The following is a 19,602-nucleotide window of genomic DNA, read 5'->3' on the forward strand; positions in this document are numbered from 1 at the left end:
TTCGCGCAACACTAGTCAGGACACATTGATAACTATGAATTTCTTATAGGGCCCGGAGTTTTTCGGGTCACCTGGTTATGCTGTGATTCTGTAGGTATAAGGCTACATGCACACGACCGTGCTGTTTTTTAGGGTCCGCAAACCGCGGATCCGCAAAAAACGGAAGCCCGTGTGCCTTCCAGGAACGGAATGGGTGGCCCATTGTAGACATGCCTATTCTTGTCCGCAAAACGGACAAGAATAGGACATGCTATATTTTTTTTGCGGGGCCACGGAACGGAGCAACGGATGCGGACAGCACACGGAGTGCTGTCCGCATCTTTTGCGGCCCCATTGAAGTGAATGGGTCCACATCCGAGCCGCCAAAACGGCAGTTCGGATGCGGACTAAAACAACGGTCGTGTGCATGAGGCCTAAGGCTGTTAGTTTAGTTGCCACATATAAAATCAAATACAAAAACAAGGGCATTTCAAAATCATAGACACAAAGGTCATTCCGCATTCATTTTTACATAGTTTTATTAGTTTTCATAAAAAATTGAATGTTATTCCAGTCGGAAATCAATTCCATGAGAATTAATGCAATTGTAGATGAATAACCAGCGTTCATATGAATTAATCCAACCTATTGTATGTAGTCGCCCCCACTTTGGTATGGAGATAATCTAAAATCAAAACAGAAATAAACTTACCGAGTGAGGCTCCATTCACACATCCGCAATTCCATTCCGCATTCTGCGGAACGGAATTGCGGACCCATACATTTCTATGGGGCCGATCCGGAATTGCGGACCCGCACTTCCGGGTCCGCAATTCCGATCCTGAAAAAAATAGAACATGTCCTATAGCGGACAAGAATAGGCATATTCTCTTAGCGTCGGTAATGTGTGGTCCGCAAAATGCGGAACGCACATTGCCGCTGTCCATGTTTTGCTGATGCGAGGAGCAGCAAAACACACACGGGTGTGTGAATGGACCCTGAGGCCTAGTTCACACTTCAGATATTTGGTCAGCTATTTCCATTGGTTATTGTGAAGCCTACACAGGTGTAATTTAAAGATCTGCACCCGTTCTGTTTTGGACCCGCACCGGGTTTTGGTTCACAATAACTGATCAAATAACTGAAGTGTGAACTTAGCCTTAGACCTTGCTGACACAGTGATCGTGGGCCGAAACCCGGTACAGAACAAAAGCAAAGCTTTCCAGCTTCTACCTTATCTCTTTGGAGGCTCCACAATCACTGATGGAAATCACTGAGCAAACACTGACTGTGTGAATTAGGCTTAAAGGGGTTTTCAGGATTTGTTTTTTTTAAACTGATCGACACCCAGGACCCTCGCCAATCAGCTGTTTGACGAGCACCGGCGCTCGCAGTAGTGCTGCAGCCTTCTATCAGCTCGCCAAGCAAAGTGCCGTACATCGTATAGCACTGTGCTTGGTATTGCGCATTCACTTCTATGGGGCTGAGCTGCGCCAAGGCCTCGTGACCGATGAACGCGACGTCAAATGGCCTATGCTACGCTGCGAGCGCCGGTGCCCCCTCAAGCAGCTGACTGGTGGGGGTCCCAGGTGTCTCCAGAGGACAGGTCATCGGTATAAAAGTCTCAGAAAACCCAGAGTACTATATATACTTCAATAGGCGCCAAAGCTCAGCTCCTGTTATATGACCTGGTAACGGTTTTTGCTTCCTCCTCTAGGCAGCACTCTTTATATTTATTTGCTATACTGATTTTAATGATCTGAATAGGAGTCATAAATTAGGTGAAGATAGCCTTAGTGGAGGCACCATTTAAACCAGGGCGGCTCTCAAAAGGTTACAAATAACAATCCTCATCATGTCCTGACAGTTGCAGCATGCTGGGAGTTTTAGTTTTGCAACAGCCGGAGAGCGACAGGTTGAAGAATGAGGATACCTGATTAGACAGGGGGGGGGGGGGGGGGATGTTATAAAAAGCAGCATTTTATAATTTATACTGTGCAGGATCTGAGGTTACTGGCAGCACATACGCGCACAGACACACTGGTGCCACAACTGGTTTTACTGCAGGCAGGACGCTAATGGATGGATTAGAGGCGAGGGATCGCTTTGCTCTCGAAGAGTTTTATGAGCCTTTCTGCCTCCCGTACTCCGCTCATATAGGCGCCATGTGTAGTCGTATAGAAGTTGGGGTGCGTCGCTTCTCCAGCGAAAAGTACCTGCAAAGGCTGCATGAAAAAATACTCGTCAGTATAAATACTCATCATTGACTGGAAAGTATCTGCATCTGTATGAGGCATTAAAGGGGTTTTCCCATCATATACGATGGGGGCATATTGCTAGGATATGCCCTCACTCGCGCTCGCTCGGCTATTTCCGTCGGCCCCAAAGAAATGAATGGGAGCAGGGGCCGCGCGTGCGCAGTGCGCTCCCATTCACTTATATGGGAGAAGGGCTTGATGTTGGACAGAAACCCAGGGTCCTCCAGCCACAGCTCTCCCTGTTCCGTTCTCCTTGTAGGTGCGGGTCCCAGAGGTGGGACCCGCACCTATCAGACAATGGGGCCATATCCTAGTGATATACCCTCATTGTATGTGATGGGAATACCCCTTTAAGAACATTACCAGCAAAAAAATAAACTAAAAACTATTCGTTGTATAATGCTAAACTGTGCAAGTTATCAGTACTTGCATGCTTTCAAGATATCTGCTTGCTGTCGCTGTATAGGACACTTTCTTCTATTTTTCTACATAACAGCAGTATTATAGTAATTATATTCTTGTACATAGGAGCAGTATTATAGTAATTATATTCTTGTACATAGGAGCAGTATTATAGTAATTATATTCTTGTACATAGGAGGCAGTATTATAGTAGTTATATTCTTGTACATAGGAGCAGTATTATAGTAGTTATATTCTTGTATATAGGAGCAGTATTATAGTAGTTATATTCTTGTATATAGGAGCAGTATTATAGTAGTTATATTCTTGTATATAGGAGCAGTATTATAGTAGTTATATTCTTGTACATAGGAGGCGGTATTATAGTAGTTATATTCTTGTATATAGGAGCAGTATTATAGTAGTTATATTCTTGTATATAGGAGCAGTATTATAGTAGTTATATTCTTGTACATAGGGGCAGTATTATAGTAGTTATATTCTTGTACATAGGAGCAGTATTATAGTAGTTATATTCTTGTATATAGGAGCAGTATTATAGTAGTTATATTCTTGTATATAGGAGCAGCATTATAGTAGTTATATTCTTTTTTTTATAACAAATTTTTATTTTCTAAGACAAAGCATAGGTACAAGTACAGAAACTGGTCAACATGACCTTTTATTGCCACATCATTAAGAGAGGAGCTTCCCCTCATATCATATTAAATAAAGGACACGTACATACTTGTGTGGGGGGTGGGGGGGGGGGCGAGGGTGTTAGTACTGTCAATGATAATAGATTGTGGAGATTAGTGTGAGAGGTGTGGAGTATACCTGAGTATGTCTGTTAGTTATACTGTGTTTTGAACATCTGGGTCAAGGCCTCTGTATTTCAGCCAGGGGCTCCATATGGCCTTGAATTTGTTTGGGGAATGGAGTTCCAGTGGGCCAGCTGCTCAAAACGGTACAACTGATCCACTCTATTTGTGCCAATGCGGGGGGCTCCCTCTGTTTCCATTGACCAGCCACCAATATCCGAGCTGCACCCAGTAAATGTTGTTGCGCCTTTGGGACCTTTATTTCCGTCATGAGGCCTAAGAGGAAAATCTTAGGGGAAACTAGGAGGTGGAGTTTGCATATTAAAAGACAGCTGGCTACATACCGGTGTCCAAAAGTCTCTGATCCCGGGGCATTGCCACCAGATGTGGATGTAAGAGCCTCTCTCACCTCCAACACGTTGGATCACTATTTGGAAATAGAGCATTGATTTTGGAGGACGTATAGTGCCATCTTGTGAGCACCTTATAGTAGTTTTCCTGCAATTTGACACATCTAGAAATTTCTGGTGTCAAAGACAAAAGTTTTATCTTCTCGTCATTTGATAATTTGATCCCCAAGTCTCTTTCCCATTTTGCAATAAACCAAAATTCATTCAACTGAATCTTAGGTAGAAGCAGGGAGTAGAGTCGAGATCTATTTACTAGGTTCTTTTTCTTGCGCTGCTAGTTTTTCAAACATTGTTACAGGTTAGCAGATATAGTAGAGGTGAAAGGCTGAATATAATAGATGAGATGCTGGAGGTGGAAAGGAGAGAGACCCCTTCAGAAGCAGATCGGAAGAGAGATCTTGTATGCTGGGCGATGAACCCCAAGGGCACAAGTCCAGCAATGGAATTCGCATTTTAAAGGCCGTTGAGGAGAGGGTGTCCCTAAAGGTTTGTTGAGAGTCTAGGAGAGCATCTGAGACTCGTGAGAGAGTTATGGAGTTAGATATTAGTGTGTTTTTTGTTAGTGTATTATAGATGTTCTTATTAATGAGTGAAATTTTTTTTTTTTGCTGAGCAGCAGAGAGCTGAGGGTTTACTACTTTAGGTAGAATACCAGATTTCAGTAAGGCGCCACGCCCGAACCAAGAGACATAGGGTATGTCCCATGATTGTAGGGTAGTCTCTACCTGTTTAGGAAGGTCTAGATAGTTGGCCTTGTTTAGGTTGGATATTTCCCGGGTTATATTGACGCCTAGGAATTTAATTGAGTGGGTTACCCATATAAATGGAGTTGATTGTTGGAGTTTATTGGCTATTGAAGAAGGGAGGGAGATGTTCAAAACCTAGGATTTGTTGGGGTTTATTTCGAAGTTTGATAACTGGCCAAAGAAATGCAATATAGACATAACTGCTGGGAACGCTTCTTCAGGATTAGTAATGAACAAAAGGACATCGCCAGCAAAGGTTGCCAGTGGATGATGAGTGTTTCCAAGAGTGATCCCCTCTATCTTCTCCTCCTGCCTAAAGGCCTGCAGAACTGTCTCAAGCGTTAGGACAAACAGGATGGGGGACAGAGGACAGCACTGCCTGGTTCCATTACCAATGTTGAAGGGAGGAGATAATGTACTATTTACCCAAACCTGGGCTGTAGGGGAGGAATACATGAACATAATGGCATTGATGAAGCATGGTTGGATCCCAAACCGGTGAAGAGCTGTAGACAAACAGCCAGTCCACCGGTCAAAGACCTTCTCAGCATCAGTGCTGAGTAAGACCAAGGGGGTAGCTGGTTTTTTCACAAATTGGGTTAAATGAAGGAGACGGGTGGCATTCATTTGACCTTCCCTACCTAGGATGAACCTTACTTGTTCGGGGGGAGATGGGACGAAAGGTTTCAATCTATTGGCAAGGAGTTTGGCGAAAAGTTTTAAATTATTCAACAATGATATTGGCCGATAAGTCGCACATTGCGTCGGGTCTTTTCCATCCTTTGGTATTATAGTTATGTAAGCTGATAGCATTTGGGGTGGGAGTGGAGAGCCTTTCAGGGCCGTATTACATCTTCCAGCAGACGGGGTAACAATATAGATGGAAATGTCTTATAATAGGGGATTGGCAGCCCATTGGGGCCGGGGGATTTGTTCACTGGGGATTCCTTTAGGGCCCTCTCTAGCTCAATCATGTTGAAGGGTTTAGTTAAAAGTGCAGCTTGTTTATCTGTGATAGAGGGGAGTGAGAGAGAGGAGAGCCAGGTGTCAATAGTGTCTCTACGTGACCAATTCTGATTGAGAGGACTTAGATTATACAGACCTCTATAGTACTCACTGAATTGTTGGGCAATACGCTCCGTAGTATGCTGAAGCTGTGCCATATTGTTTTGAATTGCTGCTATGTATGAGTTGGCTTTCCTCTTTTTGCTCTGCGCCATTAATAATTTGGAAGCTTTATTTCCATGGGCGTAATACTTGAATTGGGTGGAGAGGAACAATTTAGCCGTTTGAGCGTTCAGTAGATTTTTCAACTCAGTACGTGCCTGGGTTAATTTTTCAAGTACATCTGGGGTTATTTGATGTTTGTGGGATCTTTCTAATTGTTCAATTTTTCTTTGTAGGTTTAAACAAGATTGTTGTTTAATTGTATTAATATGCGCCCCTAGTGCTATGAAGTGACCAGTAATAACTGGTTTTTGAACCTCCCATAATAAACCTCTTGGCACTTCCGGGAAGTCAGTCTAAAATATTCTTGTAGAGCTTCTTCTATTCGTTTCACATTTTTCTCTGCTCCTAAGAGAGTGCAATTTAATCTCCACTTGTAAGTAGGTTTAGGAGTACCCTGTAGATTATAGCTCAGAAAAAACGGTGCATGGTCTGATGATAACATATCGCCTATATCCATTTTTAGGCAGATATGTAATTATTGAGTGTGGACAAACAGATAATCTAGTCGATGGTAAGATCTTTGGAGGTGAGAGTCCGCCATGGATGTCCGCAGCCTATCCAGAGCCAACCTAGTGATGGATGTGGAGGGGCCGGAGGAATCCAAAGACGAGCCTAGTGCCACATTCAAATCTCCGCCCAAGATTATAGAACCGTCTTCAAATTCTCTAGACTGAACCAATACTTTACACAGCCTGGTGGACTATTGGGGCATATATACTTTCCAAAGTGATCAGTTGTGAACCTAATACTCCTTTGAGAAAAACATTTCTCCTGTCCGGATCGACTTGGGATGAACGCAAGGCAAAGGGGAGCGACCTATGCATTGCTATGCTAGCTCCTTTTGATGCAGAGCCAGGTGAGGTGCTGCGATACCACAGATTATAATGCAGGTGTGATAGGCCAGGAACATGCTTATGCCTAAAGTGTGTTTCCTGTAACAGAGCTATTCCTACTTTATGCTTGTTCAGGAATTTACATATTTGGCTCCTCTTTGCCGGTGTGTTCATACCTTATACATTGTAAGTATGATATTGATATTAGCCATTCTTGACCAGAGGTTGGGGATTGCAAGTTATATAGGAAATAGCATTGTACTATCTAAGAAAGGTATTGTCATAGGTATAATATGGTTCCCTTGAAAGGAGCTCTCCATGTATGTATAGTGATAGGTGTCTTGGTGCACTGTGTGGAGCCTATCGAGCTGACAGGAAGGAGGTTGTGGGACAGGGAGGGCAGACAGGGTAATCAAAAAGGAAAAACCAAGTAACAAGGTAAAGAACATGTTTCTCATTAGGAGAGAACTTCTAAGTTTAATATAGTCGTGAGGGGAGGAACTTTCCATCCACACAGCCTGTAGCTACCTGATTGGGCTAGCTGGAGAATGGTAGCTGTATCATCTCCCTAGGGGCAATTTTGGAGGGAGGTTGATGTCCTTTTCAGATGTCATCTAATGGTCTATCTTAAGTAGTTGGTGGTCTTCTCGGTGTCATCTGGCGGTTTGCGGCTTTAGACCATTGCGATTTATCAGAAGAAACTGGGGTCCAACGAGAAAGCACCGGAAGAGGTGGCAATGGAGCTATATTTTGAGCAAAGTTCCAGTCCACGATGTCTAGAGCTTCTATTTCAAGGGTTTCGTATACCCTCTTGAGATCAGCCGCTGTGTAAGGGTGTAAGCATGACTCACCAATGTTATTAAATGTAAAGTGTATTGTGCCTGCAATGTCTCTCTTCTATCAGTAGATGGCGACAAAGTACATACAATGTTTTTAATGCAGTTGTTCAATATAGAGACGTTTACGTATGTTTTACCTTTCAAATTATGCTAATTTAGGGGTAGGCTAGGACCCTTAGGAGGGTGATAGCGAACTGTAAATGCAGGTTTGAGGCTGCACTTAGGAAATCACTTGATGCATCACAGTCTCCGTAGGTAGGGACGGAGTTCTAGGTGAGAGCAGGAAGTGACCAGACGGAGGCTGCCTGGTGAATGCTGAGGATGTCAGGAGAGAACCTCTGTGGAGCCTGGATAAGGATTTACGGCTCACAGAGGAGTCTGGCATCAGCACCAAGGGGATATTCGCAGCGTTAACCCCGGTAATCACGCCGCTGTGCGGGCCAGTTCGGAAGTGGACCAGGGAACGAACGCCAAGAGTCCGCTTAAGTATCCAAAGAACAGTAAGTGCGGTTTCGCCGCGTCCCATCACATCGCATTGTTCTAGTGACACTTTGGGACATATATGAAAGCTGCAGGATACAGACTTCACCTTCTTTGGATTACGCAATACTTAGGGTGCACCCCAACGTTCAAGCTTGCTCAGGAACATTTAGGCGCAGCCAGACTGCTTTATGGACATTGGGGAAAATGACGCAAGTACTGGGTTAGTGTTAGGCAGTATTATCCTTACTATGTGTTTATGCTCTGTTACTATTCTGTTTATGTATGCTCAGTTACTCGTTCTCCGTCTGTGTGGCATTGTGTACCCTTCTAATCTGTGGGCCCTCAGTCCCATTTTAACTGCACGAATCACTAGCTTACGGCCTGGAGAATTAATAAGCAACCTAAAGGGGTATAGCCAGCGGTATGTGATTTTTTTTTTACTTTTGAGAATGTCCAGCAGCAGTTTTAAATGATTCCTCTTACGCAGCATCATGGAGGACAGAGCTCGATAGATGGTGACCGTCGATCCCTCGTAGGTGATGTGGGCTGTAGTTCTGGAGGCCGCAAGGATTTTTTATTTTGTCTAGAAATGAACCAGTTTACAGATGACATCTCTTGGAGCTTCGTTTTGCTTTGGTGGGGGACGCAGCGCTCCAGTTCAAGGTTGCCGGTTTCTTGGCCGAGCAAATTTGAGAAGATAGCGGTGAGGGAGGTTATCAGCATGTCAGGCGACACAGATTCTGGCATGCCTTTCAGCCTGAGGTTGTTCCTCTGTCCACGGTTTTCTTGATCCTCTATCAGAGAGTACAAGTGATTCACATGGGCTTGGCAGTTATCTAAGTTATGAGAGACTTCATTGTCGAAATCTACTAAAGGATGTTTGCGTAGACTCTATTGTTTCCAATCTAGAATGCATGTGCCTTAGATTCTGTTTGATATCTAAGTTCATGTACCAGTGGTTCCAGAGAATGTGTCATCAGCTCCATAATGAAAGCTTTAGATATCTTCTGGTCATCTCCTTCTGCTGGTGCCTCTTCCACTTCACTTCCCCCTTCAGCCTCCAAATCCTCAGTCTGAGGCGCGCTTCTCTGCCTTGCCGGCGCGATCTTGCTTAATTCATGCGCCGGGGTTGGTGATACTCTCCTCATGAAGCGCTCTATTTCCCCTTGAGGGGCGCTAGGTTTAGAGGGTCTCAGAGGGTCCTTAGATCTGTCCCTCGAGGATTTGCCCATGTTATGGACTATTGATACAAAATGGATACTTGCTTGTTGAGCTAAGATGGTGGCCAGGCATTCAGCCAACACCTATAAACTAGAATCTTACTTTGTGTTTTTATCATGTGTTTCTTTGTGGTTTCCGTTCAGCTCAAGCAAGCAGCTACAAAGAAAGAAGTAACGGTTTCACCCAGGAACAAGGGGGGGAGGGAGAAGGAATTTCCTCTGGCCGTCAAGGTTACAGAAAAGTAGAGAGTTCATAGCCAATAGAAAATATATACTTTATCTTTCACGCCCCTCCCACTCCCTCCTCTCATGAAACCCATGTTGTTTTCAGAAATAAACCAGAGATACTGATTAACTCCATGTAGTGAGTTGTCTGTCTGATCTCTCCGTGCACGTATCTTAATTAATTAATTTGGAGCAGTACATCAAATCAAACTGGCAGCTTTGTCAGAACCAGAACAATTTTGGCACCCAACGTGGGGCTCGAGGATTGGACCCTCTGTTCCCGTACCCCCAGAGACCAGACGAGGAGAGGCGCACTAACGGACACCGGGATCGCAACCCGTGATATGAGGTAGGAAAATTGAGTCATCTTGCCTATAAAGTGTCCCCTGGTGTAGCCTCTTGGTGTTCGTCTGAGGGAGGGGTGCGGAAGCAGTCTGGGACGTCCTCGAGGGCATGAAAGTAAGAACCCCATATGTTTTCTTAAAGTCTTGATGTACTGTGTTGTGCCTATAAGTTGTGAAGACCCTGTTGACAAGTATCATTGACTGAGACACGGAGTTCTCCTGTGTTCCTGTATCGGAGTTCAGCCCGGTGTCTGACTCAAATCTCCATAAAGGGGACGATCACAGATGGGTGGAGAGCGGTTCGCGGTAGCCCAGAGTGTGCTGACCGGAACTCAAAGGTCTTCACGTCCAGTGATTACTCTATGCAGAGGTCTTTAGGCGGCTTCAGTAGGTACGAGAGATAATGGGAAATGAGGAAAGTGTCCCGAAGGGTTACTGTTCACCTGAACAGTACGTGGCGGACAGGAGAGGCAAACGTTTCATAAAAGGATTAAGTAAGTTGGAGAAGAGTTAAAGGTGTCTGTAAAGGAGGCATCCTCATAAAAGGATTAAGTAAGTTGGAGAAGAGTTAAAGGTGTCTGTAAAGGAGGCATCCTATGTAGTGCTACCTGGCAAGTGTTGTTAAACGAGAAGAGAGGGAAGTTAGAAGATGATTAATTGACAGACATGGTCCGTGTGTGGTTGGACTGTAGTAAAGAATTTGAACAGACCGGGGGGGGGGGGAACTAAATTTTGATGAGAAAAGACAGATATTTCTGTAAGCCTGGTGTTGCATTGATACATGACTAGCCACCACCCTATAATGGCGCCGGGAAGAAAGCAGGTGGGTGGACCTGCAAAACATGTGGTCAACAGAATCCCTGCTCCCGTGATACGTGCCTTCCCTGTGGGGTTCCCCACCCACAAAACCACACCTTGGTAACTACTCCCCGGCACGTCCCATCACTTCCCGTGTTAGCTACAGCGCCATCTTGACCCCAGGCAACGCCCATGAACGGACCTTTAATATCATTCGGTCCGGACCCCCCCCCGTCACTCCTATGTCACCCCTAGTGTCCCGGTGATCTCTATGCTGTACCCGATGATAAACCCGGACGGTACATTCATGCTACCCCACTCACCTGCCACCCTTACTCCTATAATGGTAGGGGGGCAACCTGATGAAGCAGAACAGGGGGATGCAGACGGTGCTGCAGAATCCACAATGGGCATACAAAATGCACCGGGTAATATGCAGACTCCTTCGCGGGGTACCCCGACAGACTATGGGGATCCGCCAACTTTACCCCTGGCACCACAGTGGACTGTACCCATGACCGTGCGCCCATCACGACGTTCACAAGATCAAATACTGCAGGGTCAGATTACAGAGTTACAAAAGAACTTACAGAAAATTGAGCAGGGAAACCTTGAGACACTGAAAGAAGCCCTAGCACTTAACCGGCCACAGGGACCACCAAAATATGTGTCTTTCACCCCACAACAGTTATTCACCATAGTGAATTTACTGCCTGACCCTGAGACCCATCCCATGCCCTTTTTCAGGAAACTGTCCCAAGTGCATCAAACCTATGGGTGCACATGGTCGGACCTGCAAAGTATAGTGGAAAACAAGACAGGTGAATACTCCTCACTGATAATGGATCAAATCCACATCCCTGAACTTAAAAGGTGCTAACTTTGACCCCCAAGATCATGAGTCTGGAGAATTCTTTATAGAACAACTACAGAAATGGACAAAAGCTAAATTTGCAGATCATTCCAAGCAGATCATTTCACCACACTGCAGGACAGCTGCGGGGGATCAGTTGACCCCCACCTTTTTTCTTTTCACAGAAATGTTGGTTTCTGCTGTGTTAGTTTAAGCTCCTCTTTCTGATAAGAAACTGTCTTGCTTCTTGGTCTTTGTGGTTTTTACTCAAATTATGTGACACCCACAGATGCCGGATGTCTGACAATAAAATTCTGCACTGATTTATATGAGCAAGGGGATTCGCTGCAAACCATTTTGCACCTCATCCCCAATACTCTCTGGGCCAGAGGACCCCAGGATATTGGATACCTCAATGTCCCACCAGTCACTGTGACCCTGAAGGACCCCAAAGTCCTACCATACCAAGAGACTGGACCCAGTAGCCAGAGAAGCCCCTTCCTGTGTCAGAGCTATCCATGCTGCCAGCTCTCTTCTAAATGTCACATCTGACGTTGTGCTGGGTCATCCCCTCACTATTCTGGCTCCCCATTGACATTTCTGCCATCCTCCAGCAGACTCAACCTAAACACCTCACTGCACAGCGCCACCTCCGGCTTCCGTGTAGTTTGCTTCTGCCAGATAATGTCACCATTCAGAGGTGCCACATCCTCAATCCTGCTGCACTCCTTCCTCTTCCAAGGGGGGAGTATACTGGAGAATCTGAAGATTTTATTGATCTACAGGCACACTCGAGCTGACACCTCTGAAGCCAGAGGAAAGGCCCTAGCTGATCAAGCGGCCAAGGAAGCAGCAGTGAAAGAGGAAAGAGTCCAGTCAGACCAGATTATGATAACACAGGAAGACCTGGAACAAGAAGAAATCACATGGGACCTCCTGAAACAAATACAGAAACAGGCCACGCCACAAGAAAAATTGGATTGGCTAAAAGAGTCAGCCCAAGAAGAGAAAGAATCTGGACTGTGGACCCAAGGAGAGAGAGCATCTCTGCCCAAAGCTCTCTATCCTCTGATAGCTTCAATAGCTCATGGGCCCACCCACCAATCTAAGACCATCATGAAAGAACTAATAGACAATGGCCCCAGGGATAACCCCTGTCCTGGTGAGGCATACTCAGTCTTGCCTCATCTGTGCGCAGTGCAACCCGGGAAGACCTGAGCCTACACCAACCAAATGTCTCCCCAAAGCCCAGTACCCGTTCCAACGGATTCAAATTGACCACATCCAGATGCCAATGTGCCAAGGGTTTCAATATGTGCTAGTAGTGATAGACTTGTTCTCTGGGTGGCCAGAAGCCTACCCCGTCCGAAACCAGACAGCAACCACTACTGCAAAAAAACTGATGCAGGAGCTTGTCTGTAGGTTCGGAGTACCTGAGGTCATTGAGAGTGATCAGGGCCCAGCATTCACTGCTAGATTAACCCAAGAAGTCTGGAAGATGGTAGGGTCACACTTAACCTATCACACACCCTACAGACCCCAAAGCGGCGACAAAGTCAAACGACTGAACGAGGTACTGAAGTCCAAGATGCTGAAAATGACTGGGGAGACAGGGCTCAGTTGGGTACAATGCCTGCCAATAGCACTATTTTCAGTTAGACACACCCCTAGGCCTCCACACCAAATTTTGTTTAGGACACGGCCTAGGATGGGACAGTACTTCCCACAGCAATTGCAAATGCATTATGAATCTGTTGCTAAATATGTGATTGCCCATAGTAAACAATTGTCTAACATATGTGCACAAGTTTTCTCTTCCATTCCAGATCCTGACTCCCTAGAGGGAATACACACTCTCAAACCTGGAGAGTGGGTGGTGGTCAAGAAACACGTCAGAAACACCCTCGAACCACGATACAAGGGGCCTTACCAGGTGTTGCTGACTACCCCGACCTCTGTGAAACTCGAAGGGAGGCTTACCTGGATCCACGCCTCACATTGTAAAAGAGTAAAGGTTGTCCCGACAACCCTGGAACAATAAGCCATGAGGATTCACATACTGATCATGACTTTGACAGTGGGCATATCTGCAGTGTTCACGCCACTGGGTAATGAATGGGACACTGGGCTAATGTCACATGTTTTCCTAGCTGGACACACTGTTATTGCCTCCAAGTACAAACCAAAGGTATGACATTTAGTCCACACATACACTCAGGTTGCAATGATTCAAAAACAGACAGCCACGTGCAGTGTATTGGTGTAGATGCTGAGAACGGAAAGGATCTGCCCTGTAACAACCGTACTGTACAGGATCTCCTGACAGGTATATTAGCTAACGACACCGAAAGTCAGTCAAAAGGATATGAGTTGGTGAAAGGGACACAATTAGCCAAACTAATTACCCGATTATTCAATGGCACAGCAGTAGCAGTTCCAGACGACATATACTTAGTTTGTGGACACAAAGTGTACAAATGGTTATCCGAGAATGTCACAGGACTGTGCACCATCGCCAGGCTTACTCCTGCCACCTTTATAGTACCACACTCTGAAATTGGCATAAATGCAGTACCTAAACACACCTTGTATCATAGGGCCAAAGATAACACACCCAGACCAAATGGCAAGCCACATGTAGTAGAGATGAGCATTACCAACCAAATTGTTAGTTCCATCTTCATATATCCCATGATAGCGCAGATGTGGGATCATCTGGTAGTAGCAACAGACCTGGATGACCAAATATGGGAAGAGATGAGACTTATGAATACCTCAAACATTGTGCAAAACCAGTTAATCATTGTCACCAACCAACACACATTAGTTCTAGATTATGTTACAGCTAAAGATGGAGGTATGTGCCAGGTTGTGGGACCCTCTTGTTGCCATTACATAGACCCGCAGGGTAATTTGCAAGTTAAGGTGGGTATAGAGAAAATGGCGGATTTAAGAGATAAATGGCTGGATGCACATAAAGCTGATAAAGATACATGGTGGTCTGATACCTTCTCTTCCCTTAACCCCAATAACTGGTTCAAAGGTATTGGGGGTTGGCTCATGGGAATTGTCCAGGTAATATTGCAGGTAGCCCTAAAATATTGGTGATATATGTAGTGATTAAGCTCGTTCTTATTTGTGTGACCCGCTTTTCAAAAAGAATGAAGAAAACTGATGAACGACCTATTATGCTCCTCTACGATGAGGAAGGACAGAAGGAAACATCGTTCAACACAGCTCCCCCTCCTCACAATGATGCCTGGCTGAGATAGGGTGAGATGAATCCCAGGGTATTACCACAAGTCCGAGCAACCGGGAGCCTACCTATAAGGGGTAGGTTGTCGCCACTGCGGGTGAAGAGGATACGAATGGTATGCCCAGGGGATTCGCTAGGAGAAGGGAAAGTCTACAATCAAGTCTCCAAGGGGGGACTGTTATGGACTATTGATACAAAATGGATACTTGCTTGTTGAGCTAAGATGGTGGCCAGGCATTCAGCCAACACCTATAAACTAGAATCTTACTTTGTGTTTTTATCATGTGTTTCTTTGTGGTTTCCGTTCAGCTCAAGCAAGCAGCTACAAAGAAAGAAGTAACGGTTTCACCCAGGAACAAGGGGGGGAGGGAGAAGGAATTTCCTCTGGCCGTCAAGGTTACAGAAAAGTAGAGAGTTCATAGCCAATAGAAAATATATACTTTATCTTTCACGCCCCTCCCACTCCCTCCTCTCATGAAACCCATGTTGTTTTCAGAAATAAACCAGAGATACTGATTAACTCCATGTAGTGAGTTGTCTGTCTGATCTCTCCGTGCACGTATCTTAATTAATTAATTTGGAGCAGTACATCAAATCAAACTGGCAGCTTTGTCAGAACCAGAACACCCATGTTTAGGGGATTTAATAGCTTATAATTTGCCCGATCAGGGCCGGCCTGCAGCGGAGCTCAGTGTGCTGCCTGCATACAGCTCGGCCGCGAAACTCCACCCCCTATAGTAGTTATATTCTTGTACATAGGAGCAGTATTATAGTAGTTATATTCTTGTACATAGGAGACAGTATTATAGTAGTTATATTCTTGTACATAGGAGCAGTATTATAGTAGTTATATTCTTGTACATAGGAGACAGTATTATAGTAGTTATATTCTTGTACATAGGAGCAGTATTATAGTAGTTATATTCTTGTACATAGGAGACAGTATTATAGTAGTTATATTCTTGTACATAGGAGCAGTATTATAGTAGTTATATTCTTGTACATAGGAGCAGTATTATAGCAGTTATATTCTTGTACATAGGAGCAGTATTATAGCAGTTATATTCTTGTACATAGGAGCAGTATTATAGCAGTTATATTCTTGTACATAGGAGCAGTATTATAGCAGTTATATTCTTGTACATAGGAGCAGTATTATAGTAGTTATATTCTTGTACATAGGAGCAGTATTATAGTAGTTATATTCTTGTACATAGGAGTAGTATTATAGTAGTTATATTCTTGTACATAGGAGCAGTATTATAGTAGTTATATTCTTGTACATAGGAGCAGTATTATAGTAGTTATGTTCTTGTACATAGGAGCAGTATTATATTAGTTATATTCTTGTACATAGGAGCAGTATTATAGTAGTTATATTCTTGCACATAGGAGCAGTATTATAGTAGAAACATAGAAACATAGAAACATAGAATGTGTCGGCAGATAAGAACCATTTGGCCCATCTAGTCTGCCCAATATACTGAATACTATGGATAGCCCCTGGTCCTATCTTATATGAAGGATAGCCTTATGCCTATCCCATGCATGCTTAAACTCCTTCACTGTATTTGCCGCTACCACTTCTGCAGGAAGGCTATTCCATGCATCCACTACTCTCTCAGTAAAGTAATACTTCCTTATATTACTTTTAAACCTTTGCCCCTCTAATTTAAAACTGTGTCCTCTTGTGGTAGTTTTTCTTCTTTTAAATATTGTCTCCTCCTTTACCGAGTTGATTCCCTTTATGTATTTAGCAGTCTCTCTCATATCCCCTCGGTCTCTTCTTTCTTCCAAGCTATACATATTAAGGTCTTTTAACCTTTCCTGGTAAGTTTTATCCTGCAATCCATGGACCAGTTTAGTAGCTCTTCTCTGAACTCTCTCTAGAGTATCTATATCCTTCTGGAGATATGGCCTCCAGTACTGCGCACAATACTCCAAGTGAGGTCTCACCAGTGTTCTGTACAGCGGCATAAGCACTTCACTCTTTCTACTGCTTATACCTCTCCCTATACATCCAAGCATTCTGCTGGCATTTCGTGCTGCTTTATTACATTGTCTTCCCACCTTTAAGTCTTCTGAAATAATTACTCCTAAATCCCTTTCCTCAGATACTGAGGTCAGGACGGTGTCAAATATTCTATATTCTGCCCTTGGGTTTTTACGCCCCAGGTGCATTATCTTGCACTTATCCACATTAAATTTCAGTTGCCAGAGTTCTGACCATTCTTCTAGTTTTCCTAAATCCTTTTCCATTTGGCGTTTCCCTCCAGGAACATCAACCCTGTTACATATCTTTGTGTCATCAGCAAAAAGACAAACCTTACCATCGAGGCCTTTTGCAATATCACTTATGAAGATATTAAACAAAATTGGTCCCAGTACAGATCCCTGTGGAATCCCACTGGTAACATGACCTTGTTTTGAATGTTCTCCATTGACTACAACCCTCTGTTGTCTGTCACTCAGCCACTGCCTAATCCACTCAACAATATGGGAGTCCATGCTCAATGACTGCAGTTTATTGATAAGTCTTCTGTGTGGGACAGTGTCAAAAGCCTTACTAAAATCTAGATATGCGATGTCTACTGCACCTCCACCATCTATTATTTTAGTCACCCAGTCAAAAAAATCTATAAGATTTGTTTGACATGATCTCCCTGAAGTAAACCCATGCTGTTTTTCATCTTGCAATCCATGGGATTTTAGATGTTCCACAATCCTATCCTTTAATAGGGTTTCCATTAATTTGCCTACTATTGATGTCAGACTCACTGGTCTATAGTTGCTCGATTACTCCTTACTACCTTTCTTGTGAATGGGCACGACATTTGCCAATTTCCAATCTTCCGGGACGACTCCTGTTACTAATGATTGGTTAAATAAATCTGTTAACGGTTTTGCCAGCTCACCACTAAGCTCTTTTAATAATTTTGGGTGTATCCCATCAGGCCCCTGTGACTTATTTGTCTTCACTTTAGACAGCAAACTTAGAACATCTTCCTCTGTAAAGACACATGCATCAAACGATTTAATAGTCATCCTTTCTAGTGGAGGTCCTTCTCCTTTTTCTTTTGTAAAAACTGAACAGAAGTATTCATTAAGGCAGTCGGCTAGCCCTTTATTCTCTTCTACATACCTCCCGTCCTTTGTTTTTAATTTAGTTATTCCTTGTTTTAATTTCCTTTTTTCATTTATATATCTGAAGAATGTCTTATCCCCTTTTTTCATAGACTGAGCTAGTTTTTCTTCTGCCTGAGCTTTAGAAGTTCTTATAACTTGCTTGGCCTCTTTCTGCCTAATCTTGTAGATTTCCTTATCTTCATTGCTCTGGTTTTTTTTATAATTACAAAATGCTAGCTTTTTATTTTTAATTATTTGGGCCACTTCTGCTGAGTACCACAGTGGTCTCTTCCACTTAGTAGTTATATTCTTGTATAAAGGAGGCATATTATAGTAGTTATATTCTTGTACATAGGAGGCAGTATTATAGTAGATATATTCTTGTACATAGGAGCAGTATTATAGTAGTTATATTCCTGTACATAGGAGCAGTATTATAGTAGCTATATTCTTGTACATAGGAGGCAGTATTATAGAAGTTATATTCCTGTACATAGGAGCAGTATTATAGTAGTTATATTCTTGTACATAGGAGCAGTATTATAGTAGTTATATTCTTGTACATAGGAGCAGTATTATAGTAGTTATATTCTTGTACATAGGATCAGTATTATAGTAGTTATATTCTTGTACATAGGAGGCAGTATTATAGTAGTTATAGTCTTGTACATAGGATCAGTATTATAGTAGTTATATTCTTGTACATAGGGTCAGTATTATAGTAGTTATATTCTTGTACATAGGAGGCGGTATTATAGTAGTGATATTCTTGTACATAGGAGGCAGTATTATAGTAGTTATATTCTTGTACATAGGAGCAGTATTATAGTAGTTATATTCTTGTACATAGGAGCAGTATTATAGTAGTTATATTCTTGTACATAGGAGCAGTATTATAGAGTTGGTGCCATATATAATTATTACTACATACCCGCTGGGTCTTCCTCTGATATGTGGATGGTAATGGCTCTGCCAAGGCCATCTGCTCTTTCACAGCATCCACCCCCAAAGGCACATTGGTATAAGACCCTCGTATGTAGGGGTTACTATACCACTTGGAACGCAGCACCCCTCGCAGTTCTGTCACTGGCCAACTTGTGAATTGCTTCAATAATCTGATAAAATAAAAAGGAATTGGGAACAGTTTAATAACTGTTGAATGCAATCTAAATGAAATACAAGAACCTTAATGATTCAGCAAGTGCTAAAATGGAAATTCTGTAAATTACTTACTGGCGAGAGGCGGGTAATTCAATGGAAGCGGGGCTATTAATATCCTCATCATGGTGATTCCCTCACGCAGTGTTCCCCAGACAGCAGCTGAAAACATTTATATTAGCCGCCGGAGGGAAAAAAAAGGGCTAGATACGTGATAAAACCTGTGGCTTCCAGCTAAGTGCCTAAGAGACAGGCAAAACTAATCAGATGGAATGGAGGAATTATTTCAAGGGTCTGGGAAGAGCTAAGTAGTTACTTGTTGTTCCATAGCCCACAAATTGCCATAAGATATTCTTAAAGGGGCACGTAATCTTACGTCTATCTCATCCAAATTTCCAATATAGTTTGGGGTCTGTGGTGTTACTCTTGAATTTACAAGCAAAAAATGTTCTGCCCCCAGGACCACTACATTATATCCCATGATATAAGTTTACCATCCTTTGACCTCCTTTAGATACATCATAAAGGGGATCCCATATGGATTTGAGCAGAGAATCACCCTACCTGTGGTGGAACCAGTCCATCCATTCCTCTGAATGGCCAGTATGTAATACTACATTT

At 43.4% G+C, this 19,602-nt stretch overlaps 1 protein-coding gene across 2 annotated transcripts in view; it reads right to left on the bottom strand.

Moving 5' to 3' along the window:
• Positions 1-538: 538 nt before the first annotated feature.
• Positions 539-19,602, bottom strand: part of LOC122945743 (peroxisomal N(1)-acetyl-spermine/spermidine oxidase-like) — a 44,810-nt gene continuing 25,746 nt past the window's right edge. For both annotated transcript variants that reach the window (XM_044304912.1, XM_044304913.1), the window contains exons 4-5: positions 18,755-18,938; positions 539-2,204 (exon numbers count right to left, since the gene is read on the bottom strand). In XM_044304912.1, coding sequence (XP_044160847.1) covers positions 2,067-2,204; positions 18,755-18,938 — 322 coding nt within the window. In that variant the 3' untranslated portion in view covers positions 539-2,066. The remainder of the gene's footprint in view (positions 2,205-18,754; positions 18,939-19,602) is intronic.

This window comes from Bufo gargarizans, chromosome 8, assembly GCF_014858855.1.
Source record: "Bufo gargarizans isolate SCDJY-AF-19 chromosome 8, ASM1485885v1, whole genome shotgun sequence".
NCBI classification, from domain to species: Eukaryota; Metazoa; Chordata; class Amphibia; order Anura; family Bufonidae; genus Bufo; species Bufo gargarizans.